Here is a 16,101-nt window from a genome sequence, read left to right on the forward strand (position 1 = left end):
AAAACTGTTTTTTCTGTACATTTTATGTTTAAATAGTCTGTAAGATTTCATATTTAAGTTTCATGAAGGCCACGTGGATATTCACGGACTGTAAAAGATATTGGCCTAAGATATTCATTTGTTTGGAAGATGACGATGTTAAGACTGTTATATTTATTTCATTTCAGTTTTTCACGGTGTTTGGTGTTGGTGTTTGGTGTACTTTGTGTCTGAAGACATTAAATATCATTGGAAAAAATAAACATCACTCTCATTAAGCATCAGTCGATGCGTGGTTTAATTCTGACCAGAAGAAGAGCGTCAGGGGCAGCTACAGTGAAAAACGTATTCTCCGAGGGGAGTGAGAAACATATCCTTCGAGGGAAGTGAAACTGTCTGCATAAAGTGAAGAATACGTCGAGGAGAGGTGTCTCGACCGAGTGAAACGCAGCATACACCCGACAAGAGCGTGCTCCTGCAGAAACTTCGAGGTGCAGCGTTTGATGGATGGAGGAAGATTTTTTATGGTGACTGCGAGACCGTCGATGGAAGGAGGACAGCGTAAACACCCGCGAGAGGGAACAACAGCCGTCGGAACAACAGCCGAGGTGCATCAGCTTTCCTGTGAAACTCCGAGGGCCTGCGTCTCCAGAGCGTTGGCTTGACGTGGTAGGCCCATAGACTGTATATATTGATGGACAGAGGTTCGTCCGTTAAATGTGAAGCAAGCGCTAGTCCAGAGCCCCCTGGTGGCTGGCTGCAGTACAATGCGTAGCTCCGCCCATTCCCATGTATTTTCAATGGGCAAGTAACCAACTTTCTATGTCACTTTTCTCACCTAAAACAAATTTTGCATCCACAACTTTTTATTCGAAAAAATAGCTTTCAAGGTGCTTCACATCACACCATTTTTCTTTTTCCCGAGAAATTATTTTCTTTAATGTTATTTTAATAAATATAAAAGGGGCGTGGTTACACTTTGATTGACAGTGCAGCCGCTTGCAACCTCCTTCAACATTTCATTTCATTCAGAGTAGCTGTAGGCTCGGCTGTAGTGGTGTTCTTTTGTCAGGCAACTCATATTTGTTTTATTTGCTGTTATTACTTTACATTTATATATTGACAGTCATGTCGTGTTGTGCTGTTGATTGTACCAACAGGCCATCTCAGGGGAGCTCTGTGCAGTTTTTTCGGTAAGTGAATATTAACTTAATATTAGCTAGCGAACTCATTAAAATGACGGTAGTGATAGCTTAGCCGCTAACGTTAGAAAGTTAACTTAATTTGACAGTAATCTATAGATTTTCGGACATCCTTGAAAGGATTATGGTCATATACCAACGAAAAACAGATAGATTTGTATGTTGAAGACGATGTTGTATAGTTTCAGCCAGTTTAGCCCCAGAGAGTCGGACTCGGCCTGTGTGTGTGGTGGGGAACGGACGGAGAAGGGGGCGTGTTTCACTCGATAAGGGGCGTGTTTCACTCGATGAGTGGGCGGGTCTGATCGCGACCTCCTCTTCACTGCGCATGCTTCAGATTCTACTGCGCAAGCGTACTTCGAACTGGCTCCAAATTTTCAAAGATGGCGTCGCCTCGGTTGCTTCAATTCTATAGAACACAGCTGAATGGAGCCACTCTGTCCATCTATATATACAGTCTATGGGTAGGCCAGCGCGTGGACCTGCCTACTCACTCTGGCATCTGTTCAGCGAGGCTGCGCGAGCTGCAAACCAGCGCGGGAAAAGGGCACAGCGCAAGAAGACGGTGCACAGGGACAATTCAGCTGACGAGTAAGCCTACCTTTGCAACGGATAACAGGTCAGATTGTATATTTTCCAACTTGATTTAGTTCATTGAACTGGACAGATTGAACTGAATATTTCGTGCTCCTTTGTTGTTGCATTTTGACAGTTTGTAAATTGAACAGTATGTAACTTGTTTTCTATTTGTGAATGTGTAATTTCATGACGGGTCCATAGTTATGGTTCAGTAGTTTACATTACATTTAAAGATTTAATATTACACTAAGTTGCATGCTAAGTGTTGAACAAAATGGCAGAGGGCAAAACAGATACAAGTGTACTAGAAGGAGTAATTGAAGCTCTGGTAAAAGAGAAGACAGACTTAGAGGCAAAATTAAACACTGAACTTGAAGAATCAGAAAGACAGGGCATTGAAGAGCGCATAGCTGAAATTAATGCAGATCTTCAAATTCATAACATAGGGCTCGAACCAACACTTCAGTCTGAACAACAATTGAGGCGATCTGAAAGAGAGAAGCATCCAACTGAAAAATGGGTTCAATACTTAAAAGAGGAGAGTTCCAAAAGGGAAAAGAAGTTCATGTATGCTTATGTTAACTTTAAGGCTGAGGTTCAGTTTATCAGGACCAAATTAAAGCAAGAGTGCACTAAAAAGGAACTAGGCGACATGATTCAATCCTTAGGTGTATATGAACCAATATTAAAGCAAGAATATGATAGCTTGCGCACCATGACCACACCATCTCCGGACATTAGGAGAAAAATGGATAGCTGCTCTTCTGTGACAACAGAAATAGTCAAACTTCTCAATACACGCTATGCAGAAGCAGATAAAGAGTTTGACCCCGACACAGTGAAAGAATCACTCTTGAAATTGCTCGAAAGAGATGACGCCAAGTCAATATACGGCTCAACAGTGTCGAGAGCTGCAGGGGGCAGTCTGCCTGGTAGTCAGGTGTCCCAAAAGAAGGTAGAGGTGGCAGCGCGATTGGCTTCAAAGCGTGCTGAAATTACAAGGGAAAAAGAAATATCCGAACAAAGGAAAGAGGTGATAGCCCAACAAGAGAGGTTAAAAATGATGGAAGATAAGAGGGATATTGAGGCCATGGAGGCTGAATACACTGTATATGCTGAAGAGGAATTCAAGTTAAATGCTGAAATAGGAGAAAGAGAAATAATCACATTGCCTCCACGTCAGCTTCCCACGCAGCATAACAGCACTCCACCCATTCAGGTGCCCCAAAATCTCTCAGGCTTGCCTAGCTCTGAAAGCAAAGTAGCCCCAACTTCACATGAAACCTTGCTGGTTGAAGCCTTAAAACAGTCCCTGGTAATGACTAGACTACCAGCACCAGAACCATTCATGTTTACAGGAGACCCACTCAAATTTACAGAGTGGCGCACTAGTTTCAAGGCGTTAATTGAAACAAGTTGCACAAACTCAGCGCACAGGCTCTTCTACTTGAAAAAATACATTAGTGGAGAAGCACTTTGTGTATTAGAAGGCACATTCTATCGGAGTGACGAAGAAGCTTACACCCAGGCATGGGAAGCCCTGAATAAACGTTATGGCCATCCCTTCGTTATTCAAAGAGCATTCCGGGGGAAGTTGAGCAGCTGGCCTAAAATTGGACCCAAGGAGTCTCTGAAGTTGAGAGAACTTAGTGATTTCCTCATCTCTTGCAAGAATGCAATGCCACATGTTGCTGGTCTAACGGTGCTAGATGATTGTGAAGAAAACCAGAAATTGCTGCAGAAGCTGCCTGACTGGTTAACTACCCGCTGGAATCGGCTTGTGAGTAAAGCATTGGATGAAGGAAAACCATATCCTAACTTCGAGGAGTTTTCAAGCTTTATGGCAAAAGAAGCATGTATTGCGTGCAACCCAGTCTCATCCCTTCATGCACTGAAACAAATGGATGAGAAAACTGATAAAGAGCAGAAGCGTCCTAAGGCCAACACCTTGGTGATGACAGCAAGGATGCCAAGGGAAACCTCCTCTCAGAAGGGTTCAAGCTCCACAGAGGGTTCTACAGCCAGTCTGCCTGTAACTCAACCAAAAAGGCCCTTAGAATGTGTCTGCTGCAAAGAAAATCATTTTATCTACAGGTGTGAAAAATTCGCAGCCATGCCTCTTGAAGACAGGAAAAAGTTTGTTATCAGCAACAACATGTGCTTTGGGTGTCTTAGAGTCGGCCATGTTGCCAAAAAATGCCGAAAGAGAGCAACTTGTAACATTTGCAAGCGGAATCACCCAACTCCACTCCACGAGGATTTTCCTCAAGGTAAGAAGCAAGAGGTACCATCGCAAGATGAAAGTTCTTCCACAAGCTTGTGCAATGTGAGAATGGACAGCGGTGACCGTACTTCCATGATTGTCCCAGTTTGGCTTTCCAGTGCGGCAAAGAATAGCCCAGAACTCTTAGTCTATGCATTATTGGACACACAAAGTAGCAGTACGTTCATAGATCAGGATGTCTGCCAGAAAATTCAAGCTCACACAGAACCTGTGAAGTTGAAACTGTCAACAATGACTGACAAGAGTTCTATTGTGAACTGCCACAGAGCTGTTGGACTTAGGGTGAGAGGGTATCACTCACAAGAGAGCATTGAGCTACCACCAACATATACACAGGAATATGTTCCGTTGGAGAGGAATAGTATTCCAACAAGTGAAACAGCAAAGAGGTGGGCTCATCTTCACAGTGTGATTGAAGAGATGCCAAGCTTGTTGAACTGTCCAGTTGGACTCCTGGTTGGCTATGACTGTGCAAGGGCTCTGAAACCACAGGAAGTGGTATCTGGAGAAGAACATGAACCCTATGCAGTCAAGACGGCATTAGGCTGGAGCATAGTTGGAGCCACGGTGCCTTGCTCTAGCACAAACAATGAGACCAGATTCTGCCACCGTGTCTCTGTGAAGGAGCTTCCGCCCATCACACCGGCCTCAGTGATTAAAGCACTGGAGACTGACTTTCTTGACACAAACCCAAAAGAAAAGACAATATCACAGGAAGACATTCAATTTCTACACATGTTGAATGACAAGGTCAGGCACAACGATGCTGGACATCTGGAGATGCCACTACCATTTAGGGCGCGTCCTCAGTTGCCAAACAATAGGCAGCTTGCTACAGGGCGCCTGAAACATTTAAAAAGAAAAATGGAGAAGAATCCTAAATACAAAGAGGATTACATCAAGTTCATGGACTGTGTGTTTAAAGATGGGGATGCAGAAGAAGCAAGTGTGGACCCCAAAGAAGGCAGCACATGGTACATTCCGCACCATGGGGTGTATCATCCCAGGAAGCCTGAAAAGATTAGGGTCGTATTTGACTGCTCCGCCAAATTTGAAGGCACTTCCTTGAACGACCATCTGCTCACAGGCCCAGACTTAACGAACACTCTGACTGGAGTCCTGTGCAGATTTCGCCAATACAAGATTGCAATCAACTGCGATGTGGAAAAAATGTTTCATCGTTTCCACGTCAGCCCAGAGGATCGTGAATACCTGCGATTCCTTTGGTGGGACAATGGAAATACAGAAAGCGACCCTAAGGAGTACCACATGCGTGTCCACATATTCGGCGCTGCATCATCCCCGGGATGTGCTAACTATGGCATGAAACACCTTGCCACTGAATATGAGGAAGACTTACCACTGGCAGCGACCTTCCTTCGCAAGAATTTTTATGTGGACGATGGGCTGGTCAGCGTCACGTCTGTTGAAATGGCCATCCAGCTTGTCAGTGAAGCGCGACAGATCTGCAGCAGGGGACAGCTGCGTTTACACAAATTCGTCTCCAACAACAGAGAAGTTTTGGATGCAATACCAGAGAGTGAACGTGCCAGTGCTGTCCAAGATGTAGACCTGAATTACAGTGAGCTTCCGACACAGAGTGTACTTGGCATAAGATGGAACATTGAGCTGGATACATTTGCATTCAATGTCGTCCTCACAGAAAAGGCAGCCACACGGAGGGGAATCTTATCAACAGTAGCCAGTGTTTACGACCCACTGGGATTTCTAGCTCCCTACCTCTTGAACGGTAAAAGAGTGCTGCAAGAGATGTGCAGACAGGGCGTGGGATGGGATGAACCCATTCCCCCTGAACTGAAGCCAAAATGGGAAGCATGGCTCCAAGACTTACAGAGTCTTCAAAAAATAGAAATTCCAAGATGCTTCATCCCTGAAACCCTCGGCACAGTCAGAAAAATTGAGCTGCATCATTTCTCAGATGCCAGCACTAATGGCTATGGCCAATGCTCATACATTAGAGTTGTTGCAGATGAGAAAGTGCACTGTGCATTAGTCATGGGTAAGGCCAGAGTGGCACCCATAAGGGTTACCAGCATTCCCCGCCTTGAGCTCACAGCAGCAACAGTCTCTGCTGCTGTTAGTAACACCCTCAGAGAAGAGCTGGAGCTGGAAATAGATCGAGAGTTTTTCTGGACCGATTCACAGGTAGTGCTCGGTTACATAAAAAACGGTGTAGCCAACCGCGTTCAGAAGATAAGAGACACAACTGATCCTAGTCAATGGTTCTATGTTGAGACGGGTAAGAATCCAGCAGACCATGCGTCACGGGGCCTCAAGGTGGCAGAGCTGCTAGACTCAAGTTGGCTGAGAGGACCAGATTTCTTGTGGCAACAAGAACTTGTCACAGACCAAAGAAGACCAGAACTTCTTGTGGGCGACCCTGAGGTGAAGGTCTTGAGAACTGACGTGGTTGAACAAGAAAACTTCCTGAAAAGAATCTCAAGGTTCTCAGATTGGAACACAGCTCTCAACGTGACTGTGCGAATCCAAAGACTGGCACATAAAGACAGAACCGGTCCCATCAGTGTTGAGGAACGAAGAAAAGCTGGTCTTGTGCTAGTCAGAGCAGCACAGAGAGAGGCCTTTGAAGAAGAACTCAAATGGTTCAGCCAAGGGTCATCAATATTGCCAAAGACTCACAAGATGCATCAACTTGATCCAATATTTCAAGATGGATTGCTCAGGGTAGGAGGCAGACTAAGAATGTCTTCTGCATCCCTGGAGTTGAAGCATCCAGTGATCTTACCTAGGGAAGGCATTGTCACCCAGCTCATTCTTGACCACTGTCACAAGAAGACGCAGCACCAAGGCCGAGGTCAGACGTTGAATGAGCTCAGAGCCAATGGTTATTGGATATTAGGTGCTAGCAAGATAGTGGCCAAGCATATCAAATACTGTGTCACTTGCAGAAAGGTGCGTGGTTCGGCAGAGCAACAACGTATGGCGGACCTACCCAGTGACCGAGTCGATCCCTCGCCTCCGTTTTCATACACAGGGATTGATTGCTTCGGCCCTTTTTATACCAAACAGGGTCGTAAAGAATTCAAGAGATAAGGTCTATTGATTACCTGCTTGAGCTCCAGAGCCATCCACATAGAAATGTTGGAGGATCTCTCAACAGACGCGTTCTTGAATGCTTTGAGGTGCTTCATAGCTCTTAGAGGAGCAGTAAGACAGATCCGCTCTGATCAGGGGACCAATTTCCTTGGAGCTAAGAACGAATTGAAGAAGGGTCTGAAGGATCTAGACAAAGAGAGGATTGCAACTTACCTTGCAAGAAAGCAGTGTGATTTCCTCATGAACGTTCCTGATGCAAGCCACATGGGTGGGATTTGGGAACGCCAAATTCGGACTGTCAGGAGCGTCATGAGCACTGTTTTGGCACAAGCCAAGGGAAGACTTGATGACACGTCATTGAGGACATTTTTCTATGAGGCTATGTCAATCGTAAACAGTCGTCCGCTCACCACGAATACCATCAGTGATCCGAAGAGTCTTGAACCTCTAACTCCGAATCAGTTGCTCACCATGAAAGCTGTTGTGCCACTCCCACCACCAGGCAGTTTTGTGAGAGAAGACTTGTATGCCAGGAAAAGGTGGAGGAGAGTGCAATACCTAACGGAGCAATTCTGGAGTAGGTGGCAAAAAGAGTACCTGTCTAACCTAAGCCTCAGACAACAATGGCATGTGCCCAGAAGAAATGTGAAAGTGGGGGACGTTGTCATTGTCAAGGAGGATAATGTTCCGAGAAATGAATGGAGACTTGCCAGAGTTGTGGAAGCAAGAGAGGAGGATGATGGTCTGGTGCGCAAGGTTAAAATCCAGATAGCACAAAGTAAATTAGGAAAGCGAGGTGAACGCTTAACTCAACCAACCTTTCTAGAAAGACCAGTTCAAAAACTAGTAGTACTAGTTGAACATTATTAGACAAGTATCAAAAAGCACTTTAAGCATGCTGATCTTTAGTGTTTAAGATCTTACACAAGAATAAGTGGGAAAGTGGTTTTCTTATCTTAGGGAAAATTCCAAGATTTAATTCCAAGTTTCAAAAATGAGTAACATAAATCTCTGGATTTTGGCGGCAGTGTAGCTGTCGCTGAAAAGGTGTGCCAATTTATTTGTTGCATTAATATTTTTGTATATTATTGTCATGCAATATTTTTGGTTTAAGGTAGTTTTATGTTCTTATTCTTTCTCTATTTCATATATAATTAGGTTAAATGTGAATTAATAATTTGATGCGTAATAATGACGTAATGACGTGCACAGGAAGTCTTGTGATAAACGTAATAAGTAGTTGGGAAGACGTGCTTTCAGTCTTTTGGACCTGCGCTGCTCAAGGAGCAAGATGTGTGCAACAGTGTGTCCGTAAAGCCTTAGCAGCTCCTGATTTTCCGGTCAGAAGGCGCACACGGTATGAAAACTGTTTTTTCTGTACATTTTATGTTTAAATAGTCTGTAAGATTTCATATTTAAGTTTCATGAAGGCCACATGGATATTCACGGACTGTAAAAGATATTGGCCTAAGATATTCATTTGTTTGGAAGATGACGATGTTAAGACTGTTATATTTATTTCATTTCAGTTTTTCACGGTGTTTGGTGTTGGTGTTTGGTGTACTTTGTGTCTGAAGACATTAAATATCATTGGAAAAAATAAACATCACTCTCATTAAGCATCAGTCGATGCGTGGTTTAATTCTGACCAGAAGAAGAGCGTCAGGGGCAGCTACAGCGGCTAATGTTGACTCATTTCCAGCTTCAGGACTCATTCCTGCACCACACCGTCCATAACTCTGCACTCACAGCTTCAGACTGGCAGCCTGCGATGACATCTCCGATGGAGCTCAGCTGGGCGTTGATGTAGTCGTTGATCATGCCGTTCCACTGGCCGAGGTAGTGCAGCGTCCTCAGGACCGACACAATCTCCTCCGCCAGGGTGCTGCTGTGAGTGGCTGTCAGAGACGCCTGGGGGCGGGACTTCCTCCTTCGCAGGGAACCCTCTGTGCAAAGGAAGCGGAAATATAAAAAACCAAGGTAATAAAAAGCAGATTTGAGTAAAGACAAGTCCCTTTAAGGCCTTACCTCTGAGGAGCGGCAGGTCTGAGGAGCAGGTGCTCAGGAGGCTTCCTAAGAAGTTGAACAGTTTCTCCACCAGGAACTTCATGTCGTGGGTTCGCTCCGTCTTGTCCCACGAGGGCAACACCGCCGCGAGGAGACGTAGCGCCAAAATCTGGAAACACAACACAGACAAGAAGCACCGTCACAGAGGTGGTTTCCAGCCTAAAATGTTCAGCAAATAACAAAAGACTTGAGTAATAATTGGTTTCAGCCTTTTAACTGAACTTATGTAGTGCTTTTCCAGTCTTTGGAAGCCCTTAAAGTGTTTTGAATTAAACAATTTGAGTGGAAGACATCTATGTACTTCCTGAGTCACAGCTTAAATGATAGGATTTGAATTCAATTACAGTTTTTTCAGTATTTTACAAAGCATTCTGGTGTTTTAAAATGATGTTATGTTAGTTAAAATACACATCCTACCATTTAATAATGTTAATACCGGATGCTACTTAACTTTTCTACCGTCACGAATGATGTCTGAGGATCTCTTTTTTTTCTGGTAATGTTCCTACCTGTCTCTGCAGAGTGACGGCGTTGAAGGAATGGTGTCCCTCCACGATGCGGATGAGCAGGCCGATCCACGCAGAGGTGCTGAGCGTGCTGCACATCTGCGGCATGAGAGCGATGCTGCGGATGAAGCCGAGCGTGGACCAGCTGCGGTGCTGCTCCCGCGACACCAGCCTGTGGGAGTGGCAGCCTGACAGCAGAGAGAGGTCCGTTTAGAATAGGAGGCTAGGAAGAGACATTTATGAACACGGCGGTTCAGCTACCTGACTTGTCGTTGGCTCCGCTCTCCACCAGCATCCGGAGCAGCCCACAGAGGGTTCGGGTGGCGTCGCTCTGCAGGACCTCAGCATGGATCCCCGCTGTCAGAGAGAGGGTCTTCAGCAGGTTCACGGTGCTGTTCAGCATCATGGCCGTCGGGTGGCTGCTTTTCTCCATCAGCTCGCCTTCTGTAAAGATAAATGCTGTTTTTAAAACCCCGATTACACATGTCTCGGCCGGCTCTCTTGTGATTGGTCAACCGTTTACAGATGTCGCGCCCCTTAGCCTATCATGTACAATGTGTTGGAACGCTAGCCAATAGGAGCGCGAGTGTTACATAGTGATGTTATTATGTTCCCTTTGCTGTCTGACCTGTGTCGTCCTCTGTGTCCGAGTCCTCCGTCGGGGGCTGAGCAGCTGGGGGGGGCTCTGCCAGCTTCAGGTCGTATTTGCCCTCTTTGCCCATCCTATAGGAGTTGGTGCTACTTGTGTCCCACTGGACTCGGATCCAGCCGTCCTCTCCGAGCTCTCCGATGACCCGACCCAGACCTGGAGCCGGACCGTCCTGAAAAACAGCACAGGGTCAAACACTGAACCCTAGATTTAAAGACAGTTTACTTCACAGCTCTATGTAGAACTAATCCAGGTACCTGATCTCCCCACTTCCAGTCGACGCCCCTCATGACCCTGGTGCCAATCTTCATCAAAGCAGCCAGCTCGGGGCCCGAGGCGGGGAGGGGGGTTGGAACCGCCTCCTTCCTGGACTCCTCCAGGACTGTAGCTGATCCTCCATGAGGACAAACACTCAGGTCCTCCTCACTGCTGTCTGTGCTGGGCCCTGCAGACAGGAAGTGACATCACACACGCTTTGTCATTCTCGGTGACGACAATTATTCCACTTTTCCAGGCAGTCTGTTTCTTTGGCTCTCAAAAGAAACAGGCTGCTCTCTTTTTTCTAAATGTCGACTTTTAAAAATGTCCCACTATTTTCTCATTATTCTAACTTCCTTCAAACCTCCTGCAGTACTCAATGTACCCCTAGGGGTCCGCCTACCCTCATTTGAGAACCACTGCTTTATAGCCCAACATTAGCCGCCTTTAGCTTAGCGGTGATCCAAAATCACATTTACTTTTTGTAGAGGGGAGCAGGGAGACGCTGCATCAGGGTCTACTACATCATCCCTGCCCCTCTCTACTCTGTGGACCTTGGATGCGTTTGTACCCACCTATTAGCCGGAGTATGCTCTGTGTCAGGGCCAGTATGCCGGAGTTGAGTAAGAGGCTGAGGCTGTTGGAGCCGTGCTTCAGGGAAAGCATGTGGATCATAGCCAGGAGGAAGCGGGCCTGAGGAATGGTGCCGAGACTCGGTCCTGCCGGGTTCTCGTTGGTGATGGTCTGCAGGGGGACAGGCTGCACTCCTGGGAACAAACACAGGATATCAACATGTTAGATAAGGTCGACTGACTCACACAAACACACACACACAGATTGTATTTCTTTTTAAATGTGATCTACCTGGAAGATCCCGCCACTCACCGAGCTCTTTGAAGCGACCGCCGGCCTCCAGCAGGACGTTGCGGACATTGTGGATCGCCCAGGAATACAACTTCCCGAAGGTGACCTCCAGGAGCATGCGGTTGAAGGGAGGGATCAGGTCCACGTCCTTCAGGCAGTCGGACAGCGGCTCTCTGAAGAGGAGAGGGACTCGTTACTTGGCTTAATACTTACATTTATGGCGCCTACACACAGTCTACTTAATACACTTTACAGAGGTGAGATGAATGTACTGATCTCCTCTTAGACCAGCAATCTTTCTTCAGACAGTCTTAAAAATGGTTGACATACCCGATGTTGGTCCCCTCTGGTATGACCCTCTGCCAGCCACAGAACATGGCGTACTGCACAGAGGGCAGCAGGAAGTCTCTGGAGGCTAACTTCAGCATGGTGTCGATGCCCTCCAGCCTCACCTCCGCCCGCTCCAGCTGCAAACACACAGACGTTTAAAATCACATACATCGAACATGTGTTTCTACTTTACAGCAATCTGTGGTTTGCAGTCACCTGTTTGAGGAGACACTTCCTCATCTTCTCCACGTCCAGCGGCTCCTCCTTCAGTGCAAACTCCACGATGGTGGCCATGAGGCTGGACTGGGAGAAGACGCCCTGAACGCTGTGCTTCAGCCACCGGTACTTCTGCACATTGGCCACGGTGGTGAGCAGCGGATGCCACTTGTCCTGCTGCAAAGTCAAAAGAATATACAGGAATATGAACCATAGCTTCTGTGATACTGTGATGGTTGCACACTAATATATACCTGAGCTTAAACTGGATATGATGCAATACCAGTCTGGATCCCTTTAAGGACTGGGATTTATTTATGTGTCAAAAATGGAAAAAGCTCAATGAGAAGGGATGCAAAACTTGGTTCAAAGAAGTGTGTAGGGAGATGTTCCAATAAAACCCCCCATTAAAGAACCTTGGTTGCTCTGCTGGCGGGGGACTTCCTGTCGGCAGGCGTGGGGCTGATGTGGACGTTCAGTTCTTCTTCGTTGGTCCCTTCGTTCTCCAGCTTTGGCTCTTCGATGTCAGCAGACTCTGACTTTTTAGGCACTGAATAAAAAAGACATATACATTTAAATTCAGAAATAAGAGAAAGTAATAATTTGAAACTTTATTGATGTAGTCCTACTTCTTAAGATAAATACACTATTATAAAAAAGGAAATATTTAAAGATTATGAGTAAAATATATGGGGGGAAAGGAGAAATATGCCAGAAAAATATCAACAAAAACTAAAATATGAGAAAGGGTGAGTGAAAGTTTAGAATTTATTCCAAAATAAAAATAAGTAAATTAATGAAACAATTAAAAAAATGTTTTGCAAAAAGAAGTCAAATAAAGACAATATAAGAGGTGAGTTACTGATGGAAGTAAAAGTAATAAATAATTAAAAGGTTTGAGTTGATAACATTTTTTTTTTAAATTCTGAGCTTTTTGAATATCCCACCTCTCTTTTTCCTGCGGTCCCGGATGAGTTTCTGGGTGATCCTCCGCCAGCGCGGCTGTGAGCTCAGCAGCTTCAGTTTGGAGACGATGGACAGGTCGTTACTGACGGCCGGACGCAGCTCGTTGAACAGGAAGCGCAGACGCTCGATGACGGGGGCGCACACCTCCTTATAGGAGCGGCCTTGTTCCTGATGGGTCTGAAATAAAGATAAAAATCACAACCTAAAAATCCAATTTCTCTTTGTTTCTCCGTTGTGTGAAAAAGTACATGGTTCTGTGATGACGTATTTTTGTAGTGGACCCTGAAGGCAGCATCTCCTTGGTTCCCTCCACAAAAAGCCAAGGGGATTTTTTCACTGGATTTTGTATTATTAAAGAAAACACTGCTAAGCTAAAGGCGGCTAATGTTGGGCTATAAAGGAACTACAGCACGGTCACATGACTTCACGTCACCACCGCTAAGCTAAAGGAGGCTAATGTTGGGCTATAAAAGAACTACAGCACGGTCACATGACTTCACGTCACCACCGCTAAGCTAAAGGCGGCTAATGTTGGGCTATAAAGGAACTTGTGTGAATATTAGCCATCTCTAGGCTACGCAGCAGCACTTGCGTTTTACTAGGCACACAGTGAAGAACTTAACCGGCTAGCATTGCTAATAGAAATACACGGAGACCAACTTCTCTCTTTGGCTGAACACACTCACGACCACTGCGGAGTCAGCCGTTTATTCAACATAATATACAGGTGGTGGCGCTGACGTCACTACGTCATATATACCTCATTGGATGCGCTGAATAACTTGGCTTTGCCCAAATAATAAAATACGCTTAACACTCCCACTCAAAGACATGTTTACAGCTCTCTCTACTGTATTGTGGAAACCAAAAACAAAATTTACAAAACTCATTTGTACTGTGCTCAGTTACAGTATAACTGGTAAAACAAAACCATTTTACATACTGGCAGTTCTGAAAACCCAAATAAAAGAAAAATACATTCTTTACTTCATTTCTTCTTAACATTCATTTAATCTGCCAGCTACCATTACTCTCCAAACAAATAACCCATGAATTTCTCAAATTTGACCTTTGACACTGGTTTGGTAAGTACATCAGCTACCATGTCTGCAGTAGGACAGTAAACAACATTAATTTTCCCCTCTGTGTGTGCAGACCGTACAAAGTGATATTTTATATCCACATGCTTGCTTCTCTGTCTGCATACTGGGTTCTTGGATAACGCTATCGCCCCCTGGTTGTCCTCAAAGAGTTTGACTGGTAAATGCTGATTACTACCATCCATTCCTTTCAGTAGTTGAACAAGGTACATGCTCTCCTGAGTAGCGGCTGCTAGAGCCATGTACTCTGCTTCACAGCTAGATAGCGCCACTGTTGGCTGCTTCCTGCTCTTCCATGAGATTACTGCACCAGTCTCAGTTAAGCTGAAACAATATCCAGTGGTGCTTCTCCTGTCATTTTTGTCAGCTGCCCAATCAGCGTCACTATACCCCTCAAGCTGTAAGCTTTTCTCACATTTTTTGTAGTGTAATTCCTGATCCATAGTACCTTTTAAATACCTCAGTAAGTGCTTTGCAGCAGTCCAATGCTGTTGCTTTGGTTCTGCCAGGTGTTGTGATAATTTACTAACTATCCAACTCAAGTCGGGTCTGGTACATGTCATAATGTATACCAAGCTACCCACTATCTCTCTGTAACCTGTTGGATCAATTACATCACCTTCACTGTCAAAATGTAATTTCTGCTCAGATGGGGTGGGTCTCGGTTTGCATTCAGACATTCCGAATCTGGCTAACATTTTCTTAATGTGCCTCTTTTGTGTCATTTTGATTTCTCCATCACTGTAGTTAAAATCGATACCTAGGAATTGTCTAAGTGGACCCATATCCTTCATCTTAAACCTTCTTTTCAGCATTTCTTTCACATCTCTCAGTATGGTGTTGTTGCTCGCTGCGATGATTAAATCATCAACCCACACTAACAGTGTGACTTTCTCGTTCCCAGATTTCCTGGTGTAGACACAGTGGTCAGCATCATTTTGCACAAAACCATTTTCTGTAAGGTGATCATGCAGTAACCTATTCCAGTTGCGACCGGACTGTTTTAACCCATACAATGACTTGTTGAGTTTACACACAAGATGTTCTCCCGTTTTTGACTTAACCTCAAAACCTTCCGGTTGCTCCATATATACCTCACAGTCCATGGGAGCATGCAGGTAAGCAGTCTTTACATCCATTTGGTGAAGGATAAGATCCTCCTCCACAGCTACCTGCATCAAAGCTCGGACAGAGGTCATATTAGCAGTGGGTGAAAAAGTCTCTTTGTAGTCAATCCCTTCCACCTGACCGTACCCCTTTGCCACATATCTGGCTTTACAAGTCTCAGATCCATCTGGGCCTTCTTTCACTGCATATACCCAGCGACCTCCCACTGCTTGTTTGCCCCGTGGCAGTGGTGTCAGAGTGAACGTTTCATTCTCAGTTAAGGATTGCATCTCATCTTTCATCGCATCACCCCACAATTTTGATTTTTGTGAATTAATTGCCTCATTAAACGTTTTAGGCACACCATAGGTCACTCTGTAGAAATAATCCACATTTTCTGTTTCATCACAATCTGCTTTGCACTGGTACTCTTTCAGGTATTCGGGGGCCTTTCTCTCCCTCACAGGATATCTCTGTTCTACCTGCTCTTCCTCTGTACCATCTACCTGGGTTGGACCTGCCTCAGCCTCCTGACCCTGCCTCACTACCTTTGGTGTCGCATCTCCATAGCTCTCTTTGTCTTCCTCCAGGTCATAACTGGTCTGTGTCTGGCTATCTGTGCTGTCTTTAGTGATCGATTTCACTAGTCTATGTTTCAGGACTTTTCCTGTCTCCGGATAGTAGATGTTGTAAGCTGGGCTATACTTATCGTAGCCGACAAAGATCCCTTTGTCACACCTAGCATCCAGCTTCTTTTTGTCCTGCTTAAACGTGTAACATTCTGATCCGAATACCTTCATATTAGACAGGTTGGGTGTTTTCCCTGTGAAAACACAGTAAGGTGTCTGCTCTAGACGCTTACTGTAACACCTGTTGCGAATCTGAGCTGCTGTTTGCACTGCATATGTCCACAAAT

At 45.2% G+C, this 16,101-nt stretch overlaps 1 protein-coding gene across 1 annotated transcript in view; it reads right to left on the reverse strand.

Moving 5' to 3' along the window:
- The window catches only part of herc2 (HECT and RLD domain containing E3 ubiquitin protein ligase 2), a 68,387-nt gene that overhangs the window by 26,856 nt on the left and 25,430 nt on the right, over positions 1 to 16,101 (reverse strand). The window contains 12 exon segments of the mRNA XM_063890989.1: positions 8,872 to 9,068; positions 9,151 to 9,298; positions 9,699 to 9,883; positions 9,957 to 10,139; positions 10,324 to 10,516; positions 10,602 to 10,789; positions 11,178 to 11,369; positions 11,488 to 11,639; positions 11,797 to 11,933; positions 12,013 to 12,189; positions 12,429 to 12,562; positions 12,960 to 13,155. Of these exon segments, the coding sequence (XP_063747059.1) occupies positions 8,872 to 9,068; positions 9,151 to 9,298; positions 9,699 to 9,883; positions 9,957 to 10,139; positions 10,324 to 10,516; positions 10,602 to 10,789; positions 11,178 to 11,369; positions 11,488 to 11,639; positions 11,797 to 11,933; positions 12,013 to 12,189; positions 12,429 to 12,562; positions 12,960 to 13,155 (2,082 nt within the window).

Source organism: Eleginops maclovinus, chromosome 9 (genome assembly GCF_036324505.1).
Source record: "Eleginops maclovinus isolate JMC-PN-2008 ecotype Puerto Natales chromosome 9, JC_Emac_rtc_rv5, whole genome shotgun sequence".
Lineage (NCBI taxonomy): Eukaryota > Metazoa > Chordata > Actinopteri > Perciformes > Eleginopidae > Eleginops > Eleginops maclovinus.